The sequence below is a fragment of the Protopterus annectens genome, chromosome 6.part0 (genome assembly GCF_019279795.1).
Source record: "Protopterus annectens isolate FY-2018-M chromosome 6.part0, PAN1.0, whole genome shotgun sequence".
Classification (NCBI taxonomy): Eukaryota; Metazoa; Chordata; order Ceratodontiformes; family Protopteridae; genus Protopterus; species Protopterus annectens.
Genome location: NC_056737.1, coordinates 1,819,510,063 through 1,819,535,629, shown reverse-complemented (window position 1 = coordinate 1,819,535,629; position 25,567 = coordinate 1,819,510,063). Strand labels below are relative to the sequence as shown.

General features: G+C 38.5%; 1 protein-coding gene across 1 annotated transcript in view; it reads right to left on the bottom strand.

Moving 5' to 3' along the window:
- The window catches only part of HIBCH (3-hydroxyisobutyryl-CoA hydrolase), a 1,796,007-nt gene that overhangs the window by 1,332,324 nt on the left and 438,116 nt on the right, over nucleotides 1-25,567 (bottom strand). The window contains exon 4 of the mRNA XM_044073705.1: nucleotides 7,783-7,861. Coding sequence (XP_043929640.1) covers nucleotides 7,783-7,861 — 79 coding nt within the window. The remainder of the gene's footprint in view (nucleotides 1-7,782; nucleotides 7,862-25,567) is intronic.

Genomic DNA, 25,567 nt, shown 5'->3' with positions numbered 1-25,567 from the left:
GGTATTTGCTTCCCACAAGAAATACAATTATTAACTTTTTCTGACATCAGTCTGGAGCAAGAAAAAAGTTTCCCCAACCGGGTACTTAGCTTTCGGATATGAAATTCAATTTCAAAAATCTCAGGAGTCGGCCGACCGGCACTTGCAAACTGCTTTTGCTTCGGGCACCACGCGGCAAGAAAGACTAAAGAAAAATGGCGTCGGCTGCATCTTTTATACCCCTAGCGCACTGACGTCAGGGAAGAGGCGACAGCAACCGACGCCGGACTAGGACTTTGGAATTCAGGCAGACTGTGGGTAGCCTGCCAGCAGGATAACCCAAGTGTAATGACTGCAACAGTGAAGCACGATGAACATCAAACATCTTTTCTGGAGAACATATACATTATTCAGAAAAAGGCTTATTTGATAAATTCAGTACTGATGGGAAAAATATTACAGTATCTGAAAATAAATTATTCATGATATTTTTTGTTTATATGGGGACTCTAGATTGAACCCAGAAAAAAGATGAGTTTTGTATGTAAACAACGGAGGAGGTAGTTTAGAATTAATTAACCCAGTGGTATATACTGCTTCAAGTTGTACGAAGTGTTAAAGTGGATAAATGAAAAAGATAACAGATTAGTATTAAAACTGTATAAATATGATACATTTTGGAGTATGGTAAAAAAGAGTAAAAGAGAAAAAAAGAGTGTATAAATGAAGAAATAAAATGTTACCAAGAAAAATATTTGGAAAATAAAAATTAACGATATACAAAAATATAGAAAAGTATGGTATAAGAATGTAATGATAAAACATTACTATGTAAAACCATGGGAAAATCTAACAAAAAAAAAAATTCAAGGTATAAAAATAAGAAGCAAGTGGTGTAATCAAAAAGTAGATTTTTAAGGATTTTTGTGGTAAATGGTTAATAGATAAATTGTCAGTAAAAGCAAATATGCTATATAAAAGGAAAAGTGATAGAATATGTTTACATTGTCAAGAAGAAACAATGAAGGAACATGCATTTTTGAAATGTAAAACAGTAAAAAAAATTATGGGGAACATAATATAAAGAAGACTTGATTTTGAAGATATAAAAGAAGTGGATAAAATAAACATGGATATGATTAAGTCCATGATGGATGGATTTTAGCAACAATATTAAGTAAAATCAGATGGCAGTTATGGAAAAAGGAGTGGGGGTCTAATAGGGCTGAAAATTTAGCATGATTGTAAAGGAAATTATGAATGTGTGTAAACAGATTAATATATTTATACATTTGTACATATGTAAATATTTGTAAATATTATGTAAATAAGAGTTATTTTTGCATATAAATAAAGGACCCCTACTCTTTTCGATAGGTGCTGTGCTTATATCCACCTGAGCAACGACAAACTCAAGTGGATGGGACCTCGGTTTAACGTCTCATCCGAAGAAAAACACACGCAACAACTGCACTGCAGTGTCAACAATCCATTTACCTGGTTTGGGAATAGAGTCCACAGCTTTCTGCACTAATGGTGAGTGTGCTTCCTGTTGTGCCACTAACATTACCAAATATCAGTCTCCAAGGTACTTATGTTCAATATCAGTCTTTGAGGATTGGGGAAATGGGAGCGAATACAGTTTATGAGACTCTAAGAGAAAGTTTGCATAAAAATATTCTTTGGATGGGTCCCAAGCATCATCTTCCATGGTATAGGAACGACTTGTTCATATAAAGTGCATTTCAGTTTTGAGCTTGGAAAAGGCTTGTATAGTGTGTGTCCATCACCTACTGCAGTAAGGAACTACAGTTCTTTTTTTTTTAGCAATTCTTATTTCATTATCGAGAACACCAAGCCACTCCCTTTGATGTACTATGTTATGCAATTCGTTCCAATAAATTTTTTTTTAAGGTGTATAAAATTCATTGCTGAACTGTGCATTTATTTTGTAAAAGTCAACTACCAAGTCATATTGACTAGTTCTGTGAAAGAATCCATCAGAATACTTCAATCGGGAAACTGTAAAGACTTGCCAGTCCGGAAAAACAGTAGGAATGTGCTACATGCAAAGCCAGAGATAAGGGTACAGAAATCAAAATGGGTATGAGAATTGTTGTAGTGCTATACCGCAGTGCACATTTGTGTTTGTTTTGGGGGGAGGGGTTAAGTATTCATTCTACCAAAAAGTCTCAACAGAAAAATTGGTACTTACATATTTTTTTGCACTGGGAGGTTAGTTACAATTTTTTAGGTGGTTTTCAATAATACTGGTTTGTTTTATCATTTTTCTTGCTTGCTGTTATACAATGAAAATCTTACGTTTTAAAAAAAAAAAGAAAAGGAAAGACATGGAAAGATGCTGACATACACTGTTTACGTCTCTGTTCAAGCTCTGGAGTTTGAAGCTGCCATTCCTGTTATATCACAAAATACTCACCATTAAGCCATGAAATCAGGGATGACAACAATGGATATAAGTAAACATGGCAATGGAGGCTAATCCACAAACAAAGTACAAACAGCAACACAAAAAGCATGTCATATAAGAAAAAGTGAATTTATAGATACATCTGTCTACAAAACCAGAACATGGCATGTTACTGAAGGAAAGGTTTGCTGTGACCAGTTTTAAAATTACAAAAAATATTGCACAAAAACAGCTCTAAAGGTAGTAAGATACATTCTACCAGTCTGTCAGTTGATCTCCGTCTTATCAGTGAGCATCTTCCTCCAAACCAAAAAATAACCATGATGATCTGATGCCTACACTACTAATAGGAAACTATTTAACAGTAAAGGCTGGTGTAAGGAGATGTTGATCCATAAGGTATGGAGGAAGGGTAGTACTGACCTACAAGGAGGGCCTTTTGATAGATTGATGTGGTATGGATATACTTGTTTTATTTAATATTAATAACTTCCCTGGATAGGTCCTTGATTGTAATGAATGTCAAAAAGTAATTACAAAGGAGGATGTTTCTGAAGAATAACAGAAGTACAGAGCTCAGAAATCTGAACCCTGGAGTACTGTTTTACCAAATGAGAACTAACTCATGGAATTATAGTCAAGACATTATACCTGGTAAAGGTATGCATGAAATAACAAAAGGCTGTGATGCATACATCTGCACTGGAAATGTGCATTAAATCAATAGCAGCTTTGACACCCAAATCAGTAAGTGGTTTGCAGCCAGGAAGCAAAAATAATGCAGCTGTAAATCTAGTTAGAAGGTGTATGTTTGGCTAACATGAGACCTATCTTTACTACAAAGGAAATGATCACCTGGTCCATCTTGCTGAAACCTCACCTGTTTCAGGTAATATCTAAGCTGATGGCGTACATCCAGACTGAAGATACCTTTCTTACCCGGTTTCTGCCCCAGATAAAATGGAAACAGAATAGTTCATGGACAATTCAACTGAAGGAAATATAATTTCATTCCTAGGGACAACTGACTTTTGTGGAAGACTAAATACGTCTCTCTACACGAGGGCCTGAAACTCCAAGATGCTGCAGAGGGAGAGAGAGAGAGAGAGAGAGAGATGATGGCCATCAGAAACTTGTTTTTTCCAAGAAATCAGCTTCAAAACTGCCAAGCCACCATGCTCAAATGAAGGACAGACAAACCTGCCAACCATGAAGTTGAAGATGTAGCAGCATTTTATTAAATTCTTGACCAGCCAATGCAGCCACAGTCCTGTCTTCCACAAGGACATGAAGACTAGCAATAGGTGATCCAAGTACCTTGATCAATAAATAACTGATGTCCACTTCACAGAGATATCAGACATCAGTCAACATCACTTGCAAAATAACTGACAGGGAAGACGATACCACTCCACCCAAACTGAGAACCATTTCTAACTAGTGACCTAGAGCCATCAAACAGAGGGTCCCAGCTGACAAATCCGGCAGGATCCAATTATCAATACCAGAAACTGGATTTTGAGGCGGAGTCAGCTGTTTTACAGACTGATTGGCATTTGAAGAGTTTCCTATATTGTCAAGAACATGAGTGCCTGAACTTGTGCCTTACTCTGTCATCAGGGATGGGGAGGGATGATAATGATTTAGCTATTTCTTCAGTGAATTTTGAGATGACACAAGGAATCATCTGAAATGTATATAGGAATCTTCCAAACCACAGAATGGAAAATGTGACTGTTGCTACCTCTCCCTTGTCTTGCTGATCTGAGCAGAACAGGGTGAGATCACATTCTTCTGAAAGGCAAATATTTCAAATTCTAGACTGTTAATACTTCTGTAAAACCATGACCAGACATGGTGTCTGAACCTAAACCTCCAGGATGAGACTGAAGAAGCAGCTCAGAGAGTCAACTTACTTAGAGACTTCAGCTGTTAATGTCCCTGTCTATTGCTAGGCAAGCAATGCTCACCTATTTCAAGGGGTATTATCTTGCACTGTCTCCTTTTTGCTTGTTCAGATATTACAGGGCGGACTGGCTGTCTGACTAGATGAGAACAGTCTTGAGTGGGGACTCCATCTTGGCTGATACAAAGACATTCTCCAGGGACCTCACACCTTGTACAGTATGGGGATGAAAAAAAAAGCTCCTTAGCTCACAAATGAAGCATCTGTCAAAAAAAAAATAGGTGATGGGCTTGATAGAAGTAAGGGAAGACAAACCCACAAGATTCAGGAGGACTGTCCACCACTTGAAGATCTGATGACAAGGATCAAATGCAATAAGAAAGTCTGGAAAAAGCACAGTCTCTGAAGCTACTGACACCTCATAGTCCACTGCAAAATGCACATCCCAGTAATGCAAATGCCTCTACAAAGTCAATGGTAGCCATTATGCTCATATGGTGATCAGAGTTAAAGCCTGGACATGTTTTGCATCCTCTGCTTGCTGGCAAATGCCAGGCTCTTGATTTCTCTCCAAAGGCATGAGTGACTGACAATGGACAGAATCTAGCTCTGTACCAAAAGCAGCAATCCTCTGAGCAGGCATCAGAGAAGACTTTATGACTGCAACCTAGGAAACATTCATCTGCAGAGATGTTTCCAAGAGTCACTCCATGTGGCTAAATTGAGACAGCTGTCCACACAAAGGAACATACAGAAATCTTTTGCATACAACACTTTGGCCACCAGGGCCAACACTATGAAGAAAAAAAATCATAACGGCACATTTTTTACTGGAAGTAATGCCCATCTAAAGTGAACCGAAGGAATCTAAAAGGTGGTGTCAAAAGATAGTTATAATATCCAGATGCCAAGCAAAAGGAACATGAGCCGCTGCAGGATGACCATTTAAAGCCACACATAAAGGTAGCCAATATGCTTATATGGTGCTCAGAATTTAAGCCTGGACCATGTTTTGCATCCCCTGCTTGCTGGCAAATAAATGCCAGGCTCTTGGTTTCTCTTCAAAGGCATGAGTGACTGACAATAGACATAATCTAGCTCTGTGCCAATAACAGCAATCCTCTGAGCAGGCATCTCCAAGGTAAAACTTGTGCAGTAGCACAAGAACAAATACACACTTGATGAACCCTGGAAGTCTAGCAATGGGAAGCCAGCACTCTGATGAATATCTGCCAATGCCTTGGTGCAGTATGAGAAGTGCACCGCACTAATGCTGACATCAGGTCGTGTTCAATGAGGCAGCATTCTTGCATAGATTATTCAAATTCCCACCAGACCTTGAACACTTGCTTAATGTCTATCTAGCTCTGTGCCAATAACAGCAATCCTCTGAGCAGGCAACAGAGAAGACTTTATGACTGCAACCTAGGAAACATTCATCTACAGAGATGTTTCCAAGAGTCCCTCAATGTGGCTAAATGGAGACAGCTGTCCACACAAAGGAACATACAGAAATCTTTTGCATACAGCACTTTGGCCACCAGGGCCAACACTATAAAGAAAAAAGAATCACAATGGCACATTTTTTACTGGAAGTAATGCCCATCTACAGTTAAACAAAGGAATCTAAACAGTGGTGTCAAAAGATAGTTATAACATCCAGATGCCAAGCAAAAGAAGGGACATGAGCTACTGCAGGATGACTATCTGAAGACACACGAAGGATGTTCTGGATTAAGCTGAAGTAAATTGAAAAAAAAAAAACTTCTCAATTCCAAATCAGACCAAAACATTATTTAAAAGTAAAATCCCTAATGCCCGAAAAATTCAGCAGTTTTTATAGACTCTGTAAGCAGTACAGTCTGGGCTCGTTTCACTTGCTCCACTGAGGTAGCTAGGTCTGTCAATGGAGCTCTTTCTAGAGGATTACAAGACAAATATAACACATGAGTTTCAGTAAGCATGTTCAGAACCAAGTGGCTTCTTGACATAGTTCTCCAAGCTGCTGATAAACACAGACAGTAGTTGCCCAAGAGCAGGCCCATACTGCAGTGAGGACTGTGGGATCACCTTCTTGGGCAATCTAACAGAACAAGACTATATTTTACTTCAGTGTCTTTCCTGGACTGTAAGGAGGATTCTTCCTCTTTCGGGTTTGAATAAGCTTTGATGAGGAAAAAGAGATTATAAAAGCTCATCAAAGAAATGACCTGTTTCCTCTATAAGAGGAGGCCATTGGCCAGGTCTTGAGTGGGCTCTTTAGAAAGCACGCCTTCAAAAAAGTGGACAGCCAGAATCTTGTTCCAGACTTCCTCATCTGGGGAGGAAGCTCTGGACTACACCATTCCCATGCAGGCCAAACACCAAAGCCTCTGGTCTTAGCCAAAGCTTCTGCACAGTCAAAGTCATAACAGGAAAATGTGCACCAGTGATGTACAGGGATAAAGCACTAACTACAGCCTGAGAGACCCTTGCTTAAATATCAGCTCTGAAGAGTCCAAGGACCCTCGGGCCATTATTTCAGAGGCAAAGGATAATGAGCCCACCCTCACCCCAACTTTCCCTCTAAATGATTCTTTCTTTGGACAGGTTCTCAGACTATTTAAGAAAGTTTAAATTGGCCTTGTACTCCTCTTTCATTATCCTCAAAACATCTACTGGACGTTTTTGAGTTAGAGGCCTGAGGGTACTAGGAATCACTCTCCCTTTAGAAGTATTTATTGCAGATGTTCTGTGAGCAGGGATCGGGGTGGGAAGGAGTCACACTTTTGAAACACACTTAACTGTAGAGACCAGGAAAGCAACTATGTAGTGTTACCTGAAGGTGAGTAGTGTTCTGATTTTGTCAGACCCCTATGGAAGTGAAGGGGGGGGTTCAGTACTGATGTCCACTGCATGACCCACCCTCAGGACATTACTTGGCATGAGCATGGAAGGAAGAAAAGTCAATGCCAGTGCCAGTCCACTTGTGTAATCTCATGGCTACATGGGCAATTAATGCGTGGTTTTCTGCATGTAAAGGCAGAACTTCACCGATGAATTTAAGAACTGTAAATTGTGTGAGCAGCCAAAGAGAATTTGCAGGCTCAGGGGATGCCTACACTTAGGTTTCAGGTGTGTTATTCCATGCTTGCACTGAAACAGGAACAAAAATGTCTTCAACTGTAATATCTCCCAAGACTTTTACTCAATGGTGATTGGTGGAAAAGATGAATCCAAACAAGAACCCATCAAGGTGGGTCCTTCATTTTTAGCTCTTGGTATTCTATGGCAGCCTATTCTCAAGAGAGTACTCTACTGTGCAGCTTTCCCTATACCAAACTATTAGCTGTGGTCCTGTAAATCTTCATTTTAGCCTAATCAACCAACTATGTGACAATAAAAACACAAACAAAAAATGGTTGATGTGACACTTTCAGAAGTTATTTAGACTATGTTATCTGCATTTTCAGATAGTAATAATTACCTATTGCAGTCTCTGGCATGGCAAACAATGTCTTCTCAGTTGCAACTCTGAAATGTCCATGAACTGACAGTCCAACACCCTGCAAATATAAAACATTGCACTTTTTATATCCTGAATCAGGTTTTGGTCAGGCACAAAAATGTATGAAGTTTAAAAAAGTTTGCTTAATCTAACTATACAAGTGACTGCATAATACAGTTACATAAAAGTGAGAACAACCACAAAAGTTCAAATGATAAATTACTATACCATTTTAGTTAAGATATATTTCTAAGCACCACCACAAGAAATCCCCAAATTTAATATTTGTTAAAACTTCTAGGTTCATTCTTTACACAATTCTGGATGCAGTCTTCCAGCTATTAACAAGACAGGTAACATTGTATTAAGAGCAATGTGCATGACATATGTTAAATTTTCTCTTCCTACGTATACAAAAATACAAGAGTAGTTACACTATGAAAAGCAAAGCTGAATTCTGGCTAGAAGTTTATGAAAGAAATACTAAGTCAGATGCTGGCCTTCTTTCTAGCATATGATAATTAAAAATATACTTTGAATCTGACTGAAAATGCAAAGAATATTTTCAGCCCAATACTACAAGTCACTTACTGATACATAGACTGTATTCTATATAGCATATATAATGGTCAAAAGTAAGTGAAAAAAAATAAGAGACAGCTGGATGCACAAGTCCTAGGATAAAAAGTGCCCAATCACAGTAGATGTACTGGTACCAAGACTGGAAAAAAATGAGTTTAAAGTCCTCAATATATGGAAACATTCGTATAATGGGGTTAGGATAGGCTCAGAGGGAGATTGGGCCCCCTGTTGTAGAAGGAAGCAGTAATCCACAAAAAAACACAAACTGACAAGCCAAAAAGAGCCATAAAGAGGACAGAGTGGACTATTAAGGATAAAACAGAAATTATGTATTGTTACTATTATTCAAGAAGCCCAAAATTTCTGGATAGACGATATTCAAAAAGATTAATAGAAAATTATAGGAAAGAAAAATACTTGCACAAGAAAAACTGTCAAGAGCTTCAAATGCTAACTAGTGTTATTTAATACAATGGATTCATAAAAATCATTATATAGACCAAGAAACCTCGGGCCATTTGGAAAAAGAAGCAACTGAGGGAGGGCAAAAATATAAAGAACAAAAGCTAGAGATTTTTGAAAGGTATAAAAAATATATGGACATGGGAAAGAGAGAGAGAGATCTGACATGGTGCAATATTTATGCAAAGGTGAAAGCCAAACTAATCAATAAAAAAGCAGCTCCAAAGATATTTGGAGAGAAATACAGGCAAAGGCACCTACATACAGAAAATTTCACAATACACAAAATAAGATCACAAAGGGGGAATGTAGAACAGAAGATTAGTAAAGTGGAAGTTAAACAAATACAAGATGAACTTATGGAATACCTGTGAAATGAAGGATGTAGGGATTTCAGGTAAAACGTCTAACACAAGTTATGTCACAGCAGGACGGAACAATGAGTCCTCAAATTAGAGAGAAACAGGTGGAGCATTAGACAGCTGAAGAAGAAATATGGATATGAGAAAGGAAAATTATTTAATATGGTGCAATACTTATGCAAAGGAGTAAGACTAATCAATATGAAAAAAAAAAAGTACCAAAGTTATTTGAAGAGAAATACAGGCAAAGGCGTCTGGACATGGAAAATTTTACAATGCAAATCATAAGAAAGCAATGGGGAAAGTAGAAAAATGGATTAGTACTAGAGAAGTTAAAGTAACAGAAACTGAAGTTATGAATTACCTGAGGAGTGAAGGATGTAGTGAAGAAAATTCAACTCTTGTGACATCACAGTATCATAGAGCAAGGAGTCCCTAAATTAATGAGAAACAGGTGGAATATGAAGCATCTGATCAGTTGCCACATGAAGATATTCTGGAGTCTACAGTAAGAAACCAGAACAAAAGTTTGGTTGGAGTTGCACAGCATGGGAGGCAGCTGGAAACGGTGGCAACTCTGACACAATGTTCTGGAGTGATAAGCCAGTGAGTTCCCACATGACAGATCAACAGATGACGCAGGATGCAGCTGAAGAAAATATGTCACAGGAAGATGTTCTGGAACTTTCTGTAGAATGCCTGTAAGAAACGGAGAATGAAGATTGTGCCCTCAGTTTTGAAGAAAATTATCTAAGGGAAGAGCTGCTTGATTTAATAGAGATGGATAGACATACTAAGATCAATGAAATAAACAGATTACAGAAAGTCAATTAAGACCCAAAATGGTAGAAAGTCTGATAAAACGAACACAGTAATCAAGACTATTTACAAAAAAATTAAGTGCTGTAACAGAAGTAAATAGGATACATTACTGTGTAGCTAAATTAATAACAGATATCATCTTATCACAAAATCACAGGGCAATAAGGAAAGGAAGGGAAGAAATCAAATACCATCATGGAAGCATCGAATAGAGAAAACTATAAAGCAATTAAAACAAGCGGTGTCAGTGTTAGAAGAGTGTAGAAGAGGGGAACAGATCAACAAAAATACTTAGAAAGATAGATGTGATAAAAGTAGCACATAGTATTAAAAAAGACCAGGATCTATTGTACATTATTGTAAATAATAAACTAAAGATATCAGCACAGGCACAAAAACTTAGAAGATATGCAGATAAATATTAACGGAAATGTACAAAATAAGCAATTCACTGGTGACTAGAAGTTTTATAGAGAAATGGGTTAAAGCAAAACGAACAGAAACAGCACCAACAAAAAGATGAAATAAGACACAGTTTGGAGAAATATCTATGTAAATCTTGTGGAATATAACAAAGATGCTGAACAGATAGAAGTACAAGAAACAGTAAGAAGTTCAAATGTAAAGAATATGAATGGCCAGAGATATTGGAATAAAATTAAGAAACACTCCTAATTGGAAGACCCCAGGCCCAGATGCAATGTCTAATGTCTGGTAACAGTATTAACATCTTTACACAAATATTTAGCCCTGTGTAAAACTACTTATTTGCACACCCAGAACAGATACCAACCTGGTTAACCACAGGAAAAACAATACTTCTCATTAGAAGTGAACCTGCAAGCTAGCTTAAAAACTACAGGCCAATAATTTGCCTTCCAACAATGTATAAACTATATAATGCAATTGATGCTGACAAGAGTTTACAGTCATTTAGAAGAAAACTCAATCATGGCAATAGAACAAAAGGATAACAAAAGAAAGTCATATGAAACAAAGGATAATTTGTTATTACATAGTCATAATGGAGAATTGTAAAAAGAAGAATCTAAGTATGGCATGGATAGATTATGAAAAAGCATTTGACAGCATCGCACATTCATGGATAAAGGAGTGCTTACAGATGTACAATATACACACTACATTGATCAATTACATTACAGTGACCATGAAACAGTGGCAAACTACTCGGCAACTAAGTCATGACAAAGGACAAATTATTGTACCAGGGATAAAAATTTAAAAGGAAATATTCCAGGGTGACTTTTTGTCACTGGTGCTTTTCTGTTTTGCCCTTAACCCATTAAGCTGTCTACTTAACAGATGTGGTCATGGTTACAATTTGGCTCCCAGTCTTCTTTTTGTGGATAACTTAAAACTGTATAGTTCGTTAGAAGAGGAGCTGAAAGCATAACTGGAAGTGGTCAAACTTTCTCATATGATACTGAGTAACCCTTGGTCTTGCTAAATGTGCAAAAACAACAGTTAAAGCAGGAAAGCTACAGCACCAAGAAAATGTCAATCTAGGACAAAAATGCGATAGAAAGGAACTTAAGCAGGAAGAAGTGTATAAATATTTGGGAACTGATAAAGGATCAACAATAAAACATGAATAAATGCTAACAAAACTCAGTAAGGAATAGTTTAGAAGACTAAAATTAATATGGAAAACAGTCCTGACATCTAGGAACAAAGTCCAAACTATAAATTAACTTGTTCTTGCTGTTACAACTTACTGTTTCTGAGTGACTGACTGACTGACTCAAAAAGGTATTGGATCAGTTGGACAGGAAAAGAAAAATGCTTCACCCTTTAGAATATATAAAAAAAAAACAGTACATACCAAGATTATGTATCCCTTATTCTGAAGGAAGTATGGGCTGCCTTGAAATTGATCGCATGTACAGATCTGCAATCATAAGACTGCATACATATCTGCAGACTTGATCAGATCCAAACATACTGAAAGTTTTACAGAATTAAGACAACAAATCTAAAATGATTTCCCTGCTTAGTTTAGCAGAAGCATATTAGTGTCAAGTGGAAATGGAAACCCAACCAGAAGTGGACAAAAATCAGGCCACAACTAAATGTGCCAGAAAAACAAAAGAAAGAATATAAGATCAGATGAGAAGATAAGAAATGTAGAAAAAGGCAATAATCTAGGTGCAAGTATAGAAAACTCCTGGAATAACTTCATGTTCATCAGGATTTGACAAAGGAATGGTTAAGGAGAGGTAAAAGGTTAATATTAGTGGCCCAGGATGGTGGATTACATACACGTTGGTTTACAAAGTCCATTGAACATGGAGAAACAGACAAATGCAGGTTCTGTAAAACAGAACTTGAATCAGCTGCACATATTTTTGCTGGGTGAGGTACTAATAGCAAAGGCCCTGTATACTGAAAGGCATAATAATGTAACAAGACTGTTGCACTGGGGATTGTGTAAACATTACAACACTGAAGTAGCTGAGAAGAATTAGAAACATGAGCCACACAGTATTACAGAGAGTGGTGAAGTTTATATCACATGGGATTACCCATTACCAACAGTTCAAAAAATAGATGTGAGATAACCAGATACAGTAGAACATGTAAAGAAGACAAAAGTAGCATTGATGATTGAAATTGCTACACCTGTTGGTTACAGTGTTTTATGTACTGAGAGATGCAATATCATAAAATACCAGGATTTAAAGGCAGAAATGAAGGCAGTGTACAAGGGATACCCAGATAGTTCTAACAGTAGTAGGAGAAATGGGTCTTGTAAAAAAGAATTTACAGTCTTATTTACATATGCTATCGATACAGGTAACTCTGTATGAACTGCAGGAAGAGTCAGTTCTGAGCACATTGTGGGTGCTGTGAAGAGCACTTTGGCAAACATCAAAGACTGAAACAATACTAATTTCACAAACTTTAATCATACTTTGACTTAGGAATGGGGTCCATTCCAGTCATGGTATCAGAAACCCAAAAGACTTGGAGATATTACTCCATTAGAAACACATACTACATAAGGAGGCAAGTCTCTAAGACAAATTTAGAGAGTGGCATAACAGAGTCACACTAAAAGTAGCTACAACAATAGGATTATGATGAATTTGAAATCGCAGAAAGCATGTTAAACAAGAAGGCAGTGTAATAAGTATTTCAATACGTATGGATGTCTGTCAAGTGGAGCAAACAGCAATTTGTTTGATAGTGTGTTCTGGGTGAGAAATAGCAGAACTGCAGCAATTGTCGAGTGTGATATTGTTCAAAGGCAGAAGTCTGGATAATACTATTTCCAGTAAATGGGACTGGGACAGGAGTGTGTCTGTTTCCAGGTTAGGGTTACAGTAAGGGGTAGATAAGGGGACAGACTTTGTGTGTGTTAAAAGTAGTAATTTGTTAGAATACTTTGGAGTATGTGTGCGAGTGCCTGCAGGTTAGGTTAGGGGACAGATTTAGTGCTGTGTGTGCGCAATATTGCAGGTGTCTGTGTCTGCTACTCAGTGTCTTTGCTTAGTATTAGTGGTGTTAAAAGAGTTTTCATAAATTACTGTGGAGAGTTACGGTTAAGCAAGCATGAGTAAGGTGAGGTGGATGGATGAAGCCCTCTGTCAATCTTACTCATATGTGGCAACCCTAACCCTGTCTCTTACCCTACAAATGAACTTTTAAATACACCTTTCCATAACAGTACTACTACTATTCAGACAACTTTGGTCTGAAACTGCTGTCAGGGTTAAGTAACCAGAAGAAGGTATGTATTTAGTTGTACACATATAAATACACACATTTGTTTATACTTATACATACATACACACGTGTACGTGTGCGTGTGTGCGCACACACATACATAGATATACACACACAAACACCAGGGTAATACTTAACATATGTCACATGTTGATGGAGACTACAATCCTCAGTGCTTGTTATTACTCAGTCTGAGGACACATACCCACAAACAATGGAAAATGATGCTTTAACAAGGAAAAACTAGCATTTTCTTCACCCAAAGACCCTAAAACATTGAGAGTAGCAATACAAAAGCAGTAGAGGTATGAAGAGTGCACATATGTCACATGTTGAGGGAGACTACAATCCTCAGTGCTTGTTATTACTCAGTCTGAGGACACATACCCACAAACAATGGAAAATGATGCTTTAACAAGGAAAAACTAGCATTTTCTTCACCCAAAGACCCTAAAACATTGAGAGTAGCAATACAAAAGCAGTAGAGGTATGAAGAGTGCACAAAAATCGGTCTTATGGAAAGTAATTATAAAGCAATTCATTCAGTATACAGAATTTAATTTTGAATGAATTAAATTTTGGATAATATTTGGTAAGCTGAACTATATGAATCTGCATTCACAGAAAAAGGATTTGATGAAATAACAAGGTCCCACTGCCTTCACTATTAAAAGCCTCTCACCCAGCCATTTGTTCAAAATGGGATCACACCTTGCTATGTGGTGGTGCTTAAAAATAAATTAATAAATGAAAACTCCCTTAGTGGATATGGAATAACCAATTCATTCCAAAGAACACTGACGACTATGTCTGACACATTACTTCTCACACAAAACTACAAATCAGTATTATGCCAGCAACTAACATGAATATTTATAATTCATAGGTTCAGAGGTGTGTACTAGGCTAATAGCCCTGGTGCCTTTGCAAGCTTAGCCCATAGAAGTGCCTTGGCATCGCGCCGCCCGACTTTAGTTCCCAGTGCCTCTATCACGTACAGCCACTGTAGTGATCCCCAGGGTGAACTTTCTATTTCCCATCCACTCCTTAATATTTCTCTTGAAAAGGGCCAATGATGTGCTGTGCTTGACATGTATGGGAAGTCTATTCCATAGCATGGGCAGTTTCTGGGCTATGAACCTGTCCCTCCAGCATGTTCTGTTGATTGTGGTAATGAGGTTGAGGTCTCTGCAGCATGTGATGCGGAGGGATTTGGATTTCTTTAAATGTACCATTTCTAACATCGCTGGGTCAGACATGGCTTTGTAATTCAAGCAGAGATAGTCTCTTAAAAGACAGTATGAGACACAGAATAGCTGGAGTTTTTTGACTGTTTAAGGCCTACGATCCTCTTTGTGAGGTACTTTTATGGCCTTTCCAGCTGTTGCATGTGTCTAGCGAGGTACTTGGCAATTTGGGCATTATACTCGATGACTGGCCTAATGAGGGAAGAGTAGAGAGAGATGATGACCTCTTTCTTCCTGGATGCAAAATACTTGGTAATGAGATGTGCCTTATAGAAGGGCTTTCTGACCACAGAGGCAGTGTGGTTGTCAAAAGAGCGGTTGCTGTCAACCTGTCCCCTCAGATCTCTTATAATGCCTTCAGTGTTCAGTGAGCTCCCATCGATGTGGTAATTAATGGGAACTAAGTTTTCCCCAAAGGGGATGATGATGCATTTTCTGGGATTAAGATGAAGGCCATGCTTTCGACATTGGTCTCAGTGAGGCCTTTCTGTAGGATAGTTAGAGAAAAGCCCAATATATCTTTTCCTACTACTGTACCTTCAGTTTGGAAACACTACACATACTTATACTGAAAGGTTCATCACCCTATTTTATACCCCAAACACACAGCTTGCCTAGATATGTGAACCATAAATGAAGTGCTGTCATTAAAGCAAAGGTGCCACTATATGAAAGGATGAATTACATGTTCTTTTTGGGCTGGTGATGGGGAAGGGTACTTAAGATAAGCTTAATTTCAGAATATGAAGTAACAGAGGAGCACCAGAACCAGTATAGCTACATCCCTACTAAGAGGCAGAAACTGGAAGGCACAGGAAGCTGAAAACCACAGGCAGACTGCATTATGAAACGGTGGCTATGAATCATGAAACAGAAGCACTAGGGGAACCATTATCAGCAGTTAACAGGGAATACGAGGACATACGACTTGTATCACGGCCTGGCAAATAGCGCACAATATCTGTACCAGGCATAAAACAAAGTGATTACAGGTTGGTAATGTAGAAGACAGGTCATGGGGCACAGAGTATTTACATAAATCTGACAATGGCAACCTGGGGAAGGAGATGCTTGTGTTATGTAAGTTGACAGATCAGAAATGTGGATTATTCTGTGCAAAAATACAGGCACAAATACATTCACACATTATTTCATGCAACAAAAGATTTGGAAAACTGAGTATATTTGAACATATCCTATTTAGGAGGTTTTTAAAAAATTTTCAAAACAAAAATGCATTTCTGTTCAAATGGTCTTGCTGAAAGACAATTCTATAATTCCCCACTTGAAAGTCATGGAGTCTGCCCTGCAATTGGAGAGCTAGCACATCAGGAAGTTTTTGAGAAGCTTTGTTTGTTTATTGACCAGGGTAGAACAATAATCCAGATGGACCACTTTTATGTCCAGATGGGGTTACAGACCAATATACATTTTAAACCAATCGTCATTAAAACACTATAAGATGTGCAAACATGAACAAAAGAGTAGTGAACAAGAGTTAAGATAGCCATTTAAAGAGTACACAACAAATTTGTCAGTCCAGCTTTTTAATGCAAACAACATTATAGTGGTAAGTACTTCTCTATTAATGGACTGCATGCATTCTGCATGAGCTTTAAGCACTTAAAACTGGACAGATAATTGGAAATTTATGCCTGTGCAGATCACAGTGAATCAACCCAATCAAATTTCTAAATTTATAAACAGAGAATCAGTTTTTTTGCCTACTAGTGTCAGTCCGAATGAAATTTCTTTTTATTGCTTAACTTTTACATGTTTGTTTTTTTCTTTTTTGGTTGCCTCTGTGATAGTTACAGATGTACTAGGCAGGAATCCTCTAGTGTAAGCACATTAAGGCACATGTGCAGTACATCAGTGGAGTTCAGCTGGCACACCTGTGTTTATAATTCTGTTCTTTTTTGGAGTGCAGGATGAGTACATTTTAAATTAGTATATCAATTACTTTATTAAGAGAGGTGCAGCATTCTATAGCACCTACAGGAATAAAGCCAGTCAGAGTCAGCTTCCTCAACTTCAAAGATGAGGGTTATCTATTGGGACAAATAAAACATGCTTTTCTGTATAAAATCTTGGGAAGTGACAAAAATAAAAATACAGTCCTTTTACCAAATCTTTCAGGTGTTCAGTTCAATTCAGATCTGCAATATTCCTTCATACATTTTTTTTTAACCAAAATGTTCACAGTTGCAATTTTCTTTTATAAATGTTTTTTTCGAAACTAAACAATACTTGAGAGTCATAGACATTTTCAGCATTCGTTATTACACATTGATAACTTCCTCTAATATCTCAGGAGATCCTTTTCCCTACTTGGACTTTAAGAACCTCTTACAGAATTCAGATTTCAAAGTCAACTTCTAGACTAGATGTGTCCAACCTGCGGCCCTCAGAGCCCTGCCATGCGGGCCTCTACCTCTAACTCCATCATCGATGGATGCATGCCAAAAAACACTTTTTTGTTGTGTTTTTCGTGCCAGTGACCTGTAACTCTTAACATCGGTGTGCGCATGCACCAAAACATCCTTCTAGTTTTGATTTTTTTGCACCAAAGAAGGGTCTGTGTTTTCGCGCCATTATTTCGTGCCAAAGAATCAATGTGTGTGTTCTTGCTGAAGAGGGACTCGTCTATGGATTTGCCGCCTTTACCTTTTAAAGAGACAGCACTTAACCTGTGTTAATAGGTAAGTATGGTGTGAGTGAGTGCATGCATGAAAGCAGAATGTTTGTGTGCATGAAAGTAGAAGTGTGTGTGTGTGTGTGTTTATGTGTGCATGACAGAGAGACAGAGAGAGACACATGCACAAAGAGGCTAACGTACAAACAAGTTAGCTCACAAATGCATCCTACATTAAAAGTACACTTTCATTAAATTGCAGCTTTCCTGACAGGGAGAGTGTTGTATTGAATATGAAATCATACCTCTCAACTGTATGGCTTTTCGAAGAATGTCTGGATTTTTGCCTCATCTTCCAATTTGTGTCTTTTGCTTAGGAAATAAAAGTAGTCATCCAAGGTAATGCAGTCCAGGGAGTAAGAATGAGACAGTAGCCTAGGGTTAATGGGTCAGTAGTGGATTGACTAATGTGGGACTGTAGCATATAAAGTTTTATTATTTTTTTTTTTGACAAACAAAACAATCACCCAGTACTGTCTTGTCATTGGTGGGTTCTAGGCAATGGTAGATTGGACAACAGTAAGAATATCTTTGGTGGGTCGTCAATACTGGCAAATCAGGTGGGCACAATGTCATTTTTTAAATGTTGGGGGTTTTAGTGTGCATGTGTGTTTGTGTTGGGAGTGCTGCAACAGTAGATGATTATGAAAGACAGAGACTTACAAACTGTGGAGAATATGTTTATTTGTTTCAAAACCTGATACTTGGGTACTAGGCATGCCAAAATAGATTTTTTAAGACATAGCTTCTTGCCATTTACAGTGGATGGATATGTACATTTAATGGACAATGTTAGCAGTAGGAGTGTGGTCCTGTAGGGATCTGGAGGATACCAAGTCTACCACTGCCAATGTCTTGTAAAGTGACCTGAAATGGATATTGGGATGTTACTGAAAAAATACAGCAAGTGGGCTTTGAAATGTAGTTTAATTAAACAAGTGCACTTGCAATTTACAGGCCATAATTTAATTTATTTCAGGTAGTCCATATCTTGGTAGATTGTATACCATTAGACTTAATTAGGGAGAGGTGTCATTCTGTGGAAATAAGCAGCCCTAGCTTCAGTGAAAGCTCTGTGGTTGTTTGCAGGTAGGAAGTTGCAGGATGTGGATCCAATGTGTTTTATTATTTTTAACGGATTTGTCATTTCAAAGTATGGTTTTCTTTGTTGCAAAAGAAGGCAGGATTGAATGAGCCACATAAAGCTTAACTGACAATAATGGGATAAGAACATTATACGTGATGTATAATGTTTGCAGCTACACTTGTTTCAATGGTGCCTGTGATGCATAACTATTTTTGGGCCTGTGTCCCAATTTTATTTTTCGCTTTGTCCAGAATTCTTGCTCTAAGGTTGAGAGGTATGGTTCCATGCTAAATCAGAAGGTTGTATTTACCTTGGAAGACTTTTGAGCATAATTATGAGAAACAGAGCGTTTTTAATATCTCCACTTATTTCCAATATAAACTGCCATGTAACCTTGCAAATAACTTTCTTATTAAGCTACTTTAATTCTTTTGGAATTGACAGGTATGCTTCATTGGTTCGGACGTAAGCATAGTGTGCTGTGACTGATTTCTTGCAGCAGTCTGTGGTTTACTTATAACAATAACTTTTCTGTATTTCTGGGTGTGTGATCAATTTAACAGTTTTAAAGATGTTTTCCAAAATTAAATAAATACATAAATAAAAAAAGTAATCCTTTCTTCACTTTGAGCTATTGACAAAGTCTGGGAATTTGTTTTTTTTTTCAAAAGCGACGGTCAGCATTACAGCTTAGTAAACTGTCAGTCTGTGAATAACTTCTGCACAAATTAAAATGTCTGAATGTCAAATGGCTTTAGATTGGAGGGGAGTTATATGTTTACTCCAGTTTGTAGTATGAGCTTAGAGAGTTTATAGATTTCTTATTGATTTAATTTTTGCTGAGCAGCTGTTTGTTGATTTATTGATGGTCCTTTTGGTGGTGGGAAATTGCATGGATGAATCCATCTCTATTATGATTTTTTTTTTCAGATATTTTGACTTCCAGACAATTTCAATCAGTGAGACTGTGTCATGTGACCATTGAGGTTGCCTATTTTACAAGTAGGAGCTGTGTGTGTGTGTGTGTGTGTGTGTATAAGGGAGAAAGATTTAATATGCATACTGAATATATTTTTGCAAATGGAATTCTTAGTTAAATAGCCCCTCTTCTTAGACAAGTAGACTTGACTAACCAGTATTAGATCTTAGCCATCCAGCTGGGAAAGTTTAGTATGTGGATTTTCCTTCCAGTTTGATGAAGGCTATGCTACTTACTTAAGGAGTACATTCATGGCTATCCATCCAGTTGTAGTGTTGTTGAACTACATTGTTTGATAATGAGAGGAGCTTTTTACAGAAGTTGAAAGTTTTTGTGTCAAGAACCTGTCCATACAAAGTGGCTTGTTTATGTTGCAGTGAAGGCTGTGGTCTTTGTAGTGAGTGTTTTAAATATAACCAGTATTTCTGAAGTGGAGAAAGTCTCTTAAGGCAGGATCTTTCTTAGCCTGGAAAGCAAGCCAGTGATGAAATTTATAGGGGCCAGTGAGAGACAGAGGAACGCAAGAAGCTTTTTAGTCTGTTTGGATAACTAAGTGAACTTAGTCCTTTGACCTTTTTTGTCAGAAATGGTTGTAGTCTTTCTTTTGGCAGGGTGTTTTGCTGAGGCACTTGCCAAAAGGGGTGTTGCACTCAATAATTGCTCTTGTAAAGGAAGAATACAGGGATGTTACGACCTCCTTGTCCCTGGATGAGATACCCTTACTAATGAGGTGGGCCATGTAAAAAGCTTTCCGTACAACGGAGACAACGTGGTGGTCAAAAGTCAGGTTTCTATCAACCTGCGTCCCCAAGCACCTCACGACTGATTGCGTGCTTACAACATTGTTATTAATGTGATAATTTGTGGGGACATCAATCTCCTCAAATGGATGATTGTGCATTTTTTGGCATTTAGCCCGAGACCATGTTTCTGGCACCAGTCATTTGTTTGGGTGAGACCCTCTTGTACCTTATTCAGAATTGTTTTATTAAGTCAGTAATGTGAATTGTTTTACTTTATTGCAAATTTGTTGGCTTATTTTTGTGGATTATAGTATTGTAGGACTGCTAATGTTGACATTGTATGTAGATGGACTGCTGGAGTGGTTTTCCCAGTGAGAAATGCTACTGCTGTAGTGAATATCTGTTTATTTGTAAAACATATATATATATATATATATATATATATATATATATATATATATATATATATATTAACTAAGATGTTAGAGTTAACTGTTAGATTAGAAAATTAAAATCAGAATGAGAATTATAATTTTAAGGCAAATATTAGACATTTATTACATTTATTAATTGTTCGAATGCACCTACAGTACAGCCAGGTGGTCGACTTTGGTCTCCCGTGGCAGCAAAAGAGTTAACTATACGATATATTTTATATGCGGCCCCAAGACAATTTCTGTTCACTCAATGTGGCCCCGGCAAGCCAAAAGGTTGGACACCCCTGTTCTAGACAGTCTTCTGTAGCTTCCTGCAAACTCATCTATGGCACCCTCTGTCCTGACCCAAAACTCAGGAATATGGATCTCTTACAGGTAGTTGCCATAATATAATATACAGTTGTCATAAAAACTACTTTTTCTGCCTGCCTCAGAAATTCTGCATTCTCTTCCAAGACACAGTCTTTGGTACAGGCAGCATCAGACTGTGTTACTGGATTCCCCCTCCCCCCCAGCATAGAGTCACCAGTTCTTGGCAGTCAGATGGGAGAGACAACCCATCCATAGTCAAATAACTGCAGCCTGGATGATAATGAATTTTGAAATTTTGAGGCTTGAGGGTTGAAGCCCATCTAGATAATTGCGGGCTATAATCCTTTTGATGGTGCACACATAATTTGCTACTGCTATCCTTCTTAGGTACCAGCACCACTGGTGAACCCCAGGGATTGTTGGACTCCTGGATTATTCCCAGTTCCAACATGTCCCCTCAATTCATCTTTCTTTGTCTAAAACTTTGATGCACTTTGTGGGGAGATTGCTTGACTGGTCACTGGGGGTCCTGTGTTTGCAATGTGCTCCACCAGTTGGGTACACCCATGGCCTACCAATAAATATATCCTCAAATTCTTGCAGTAGTGCTTGGATTTCCTGAACCTGGCTAGGAGTTAGTTGTGAGGAGATGGCCACCCCATACACCTTGACGTTGGATCAATCATCACTGAGGAGGTCTACCTTCAGTTTCCCCAATGGCTGCTCCTTTAAACACTGTAGATACCAAGTACATGGACCTCTCTGTCAGGATAGGGATTTATCATGTAAATATGGCAGGCTTTGTGCTTTGGCCTCCTATCTAACAACTCTACAATGTAGTTGATATCGCTCACTTTTTTTTTAATAGTGAAAGGGCCTTCCCAAGCTGCCTGCAACTTACTGGGTCTCACAGGAAAAATATTACTCATTGCCCTACAGAATACTTTCACTCTGGCTGTCTTGCAATATCAGACCTTTTGTTGCTATTATGCCTATGCTAGGTGCTCTTGAGCTTCTGAAGCCTATACCTGTGGTTTATGACATAACCCATAAAAGACTCCTTATGAAAATCACACTCATTCTCCCACTCATCACAAATGAAATCCATGCATCTGTGACGACACAGCAGTTTAAAATGTGCCTTCCTGTATGAAAAGAGAAGATGGGTATGTACTTATCTCATTCCTTCTAGGATTGGTCTATGGATTGCAGGGAGAAGTACTTACGTGCTTTGCCTCACATCACTTCTTCAATCATGCCAGAAGCTCTGATATATGTTGGCACCTTAAGCCATCAGTATTTCCTTATGAAAACATACCCTTCTGAAGAAGGTGATGAAACATTTGGTAATGTCTCTGCTTCAATGAAAAATAAAGCCACAACTTCTGGGTACCTAGTGGGATAATCTACCACTACCAGGATATATTTATTACCTGTGGAATTTGGAGTACTCACAGAGATGCAGGAATATCCATATATTCCCTCTGAAATAACTCCTCAAAAAACAGGCCAAGGTATCAACACAGCTTCAGCTTGGTCTCCAGCCTTGCTGAGGTCCTTCTGTACCTTGTTACATCCTCTTTAATCTCAGGCCAACAAAAATTCTACATAAACTTTCTTTTCATGAACTTTATGCCAAATCAACCTGTAAAAAATATCCTGAAATGTGGCCAAAAGTGCTAGTCAGTAGGCTCTGGGTACTAAAAGTTGTTGTGTTACTTCTCCTTGTAGCCATTCTTCAGGGGTCCATTCCCTGTACAACAATGCATTGTCCCAGTAAACTGAACTCATCTACTCGAGTATTTGGAGGCCTCCTTTGCTACATTCCTCAAGGTCAGCAAAGTAGGCTTTGAGATTAAAGCATGCCTGATCTCATCCTTACTTACCCGCCCCAGCTTCCCTTCTAAAGGAAGCCTGATGCCATCATACACTGCTTTCTCAAGGACTAGCTGACCACTATCTCTTATATTTCCCATAGAAGTATCACTTTCCAGAGTAAGCCCAGTATCTTTTCCCGCAGTAGCTCAGATCCAGGGTCACTAATACTGACCAAAATCCCCCTCTGATGTAGCCATGTCAGCAGTCCCAGATAAAATTATGGGCTCTGGCTAGGTCTCCACCCCCCCTGCCCCCTTCCATATAGGTTTATCTACACACGTGACTGAGTGTAACAGAAGGCACTGTACTACCAAAGTCATTCCCTATTAGGAAATCAGCAAGAACATCCTTAAACACAGCCACCTGCTTGCTACCTTATCACCTTTCCCAGTCCAGATACATTCTGGTCAAATGTACCTGAAAATTCTCAGGTTTTCCACCTAAGGCCTTAACTGAAGTGGACTGCTCAGGCAAGTAATTCTCCTGTCTGACCACTGCAGGCTTGACTATGGTTATGTCTGACGACATAGCCTTTTTGGCAATGGCCTCCTTCCTTTCTACCAAGATGGGATACAGCTACTGTCTGTAATAGTGCTGGTTTTGCTAGGTGCTTCCTGAGATCTTTGAACCCCCTTGCATTAGTAGACAATTAGACAGTGCATGCTCTATTCAGTTACATTTAAAATATCTAATGTCAAAACCTGGGTGCACAGAACCTGTGGCTTACACCTTGTCCTGCATATCCTGGTGGCAAGGCATAGGCTGTCTCATGGGTTCCTCTATACCCATGTGCAGTACTGCTCCCTCCTCCCCCCACACTGTAAGACTATTGCTAAGGCAAACTGATTTGAAAAGAAGATAACTAGTGTGCACAAGCAGGCCTCTGCATAGTTTACCCTGTAGCTGCAACTATAAAAAGGCTGTTTTAGGCTGAATAATTTCAGTTTTAGTATTCTCACCACTAGACATGAAATAGTACTGCGGTGGTGGTGCTGCGGTAGCGTTGTTGCCTCACAGTTAGACGTTGCCCGTTCGATTCTCAGAGCGTCTTTTGTGTGGCGACATGCGTGAATGGGCGTTCCTTCATTGAAGGTTGTGCGTTAGGCCCGGCAAGCCAGCACGTAAAACTCTACTGCCAATCATTAGCGGACCGGAGTTCTGCTGTGGTGACCCCTAACTGGGAAAAGCTGAAAGACACAAACACCACTGGACATGAAATGTGAAGGAGAAGTGGCACCTAACATCAAATGTGGAGATGAGCTATAAGCACCGTCACCAAATGTGATGATGGACTGGTACCAATAGGGTGTAAATGCCACCACTGCCAACCAAGATTGAAATATGTGTGATACCACTGTCTTCAAAGGGTGAAGTAAATGCAAGAAAGTGTGTACAAATCTGTTTCAATAACTTGGTTATAATGTACAACCTGGCACAAAGAGGACATGGGTTTCCAACATCCACACCCAGGCTGGACTGCACACAAGGCACTTACAGAGATGAATCTTTCACCACTCTCTCTGTGAACCATTGCTTTCCAGTGCCCCATTATCTATGGTTACTGCCTTTCACACAAATTATTTTCTCTTTCTCACACACACACACACACACACACACACACACACACACACACACACACAGTCTATACTTAGGGAAAGCTGAGAGAATTCTCCAATTCCCCACAGCTTTCTTTCTGGCTTGGAAATACTGCCATGACTATGGATGAAGCCAGACACTTCCAACTACTGTTTGCCCTGAAATAAATTAAAATATGAAATGCACCAATCAATATATCTTTCATTTGTAGTAAGCCTATGCAGTCTCATAGGAAGATAAGTGCCACACAGTTTGCTAATCAACAGTGTGAATAATGATTGCTCTCTTTTCGGATAAATAACACCTAAATATTCGTATGAATAAATACATACCTGCCATAAGAGTGCGCATGTAAATAAGTTTTACTTAAAGAAATTAGTGCAAATACAAAGTAAAATTTATGCAGTTAGCACACAAAAGGAAAAGTTAAAAAAAAAAAAAACATTGACAGACAGTAAAACAAACTCCAAATATCTAACTACCCTTGCTAATGTACTACAAGAACATTCATTCTGGATCAACAACTAGTACTCACAGATGGTTCCACAGATAAGACAAGTCAAGACAGGCATCATTTACTATAGCACACATTATATAGCATATTTCTCCCACCCCGGTGTTTATGACATCATCATCCTGCTGCTGAGAAAAATATTATAAACTAGTTCTTATGCTCATCATAACAGCCACCAAGGCTTAACATATCAACCTACATTTTTCCTTGAATCTAGAATCCCAGTTGTGTATCAAAGTCCTTCTTTCACTCTTGTTTGTTATACAGTAGACTCCCTCTTATCCGGTCTTGCTGGGACCGA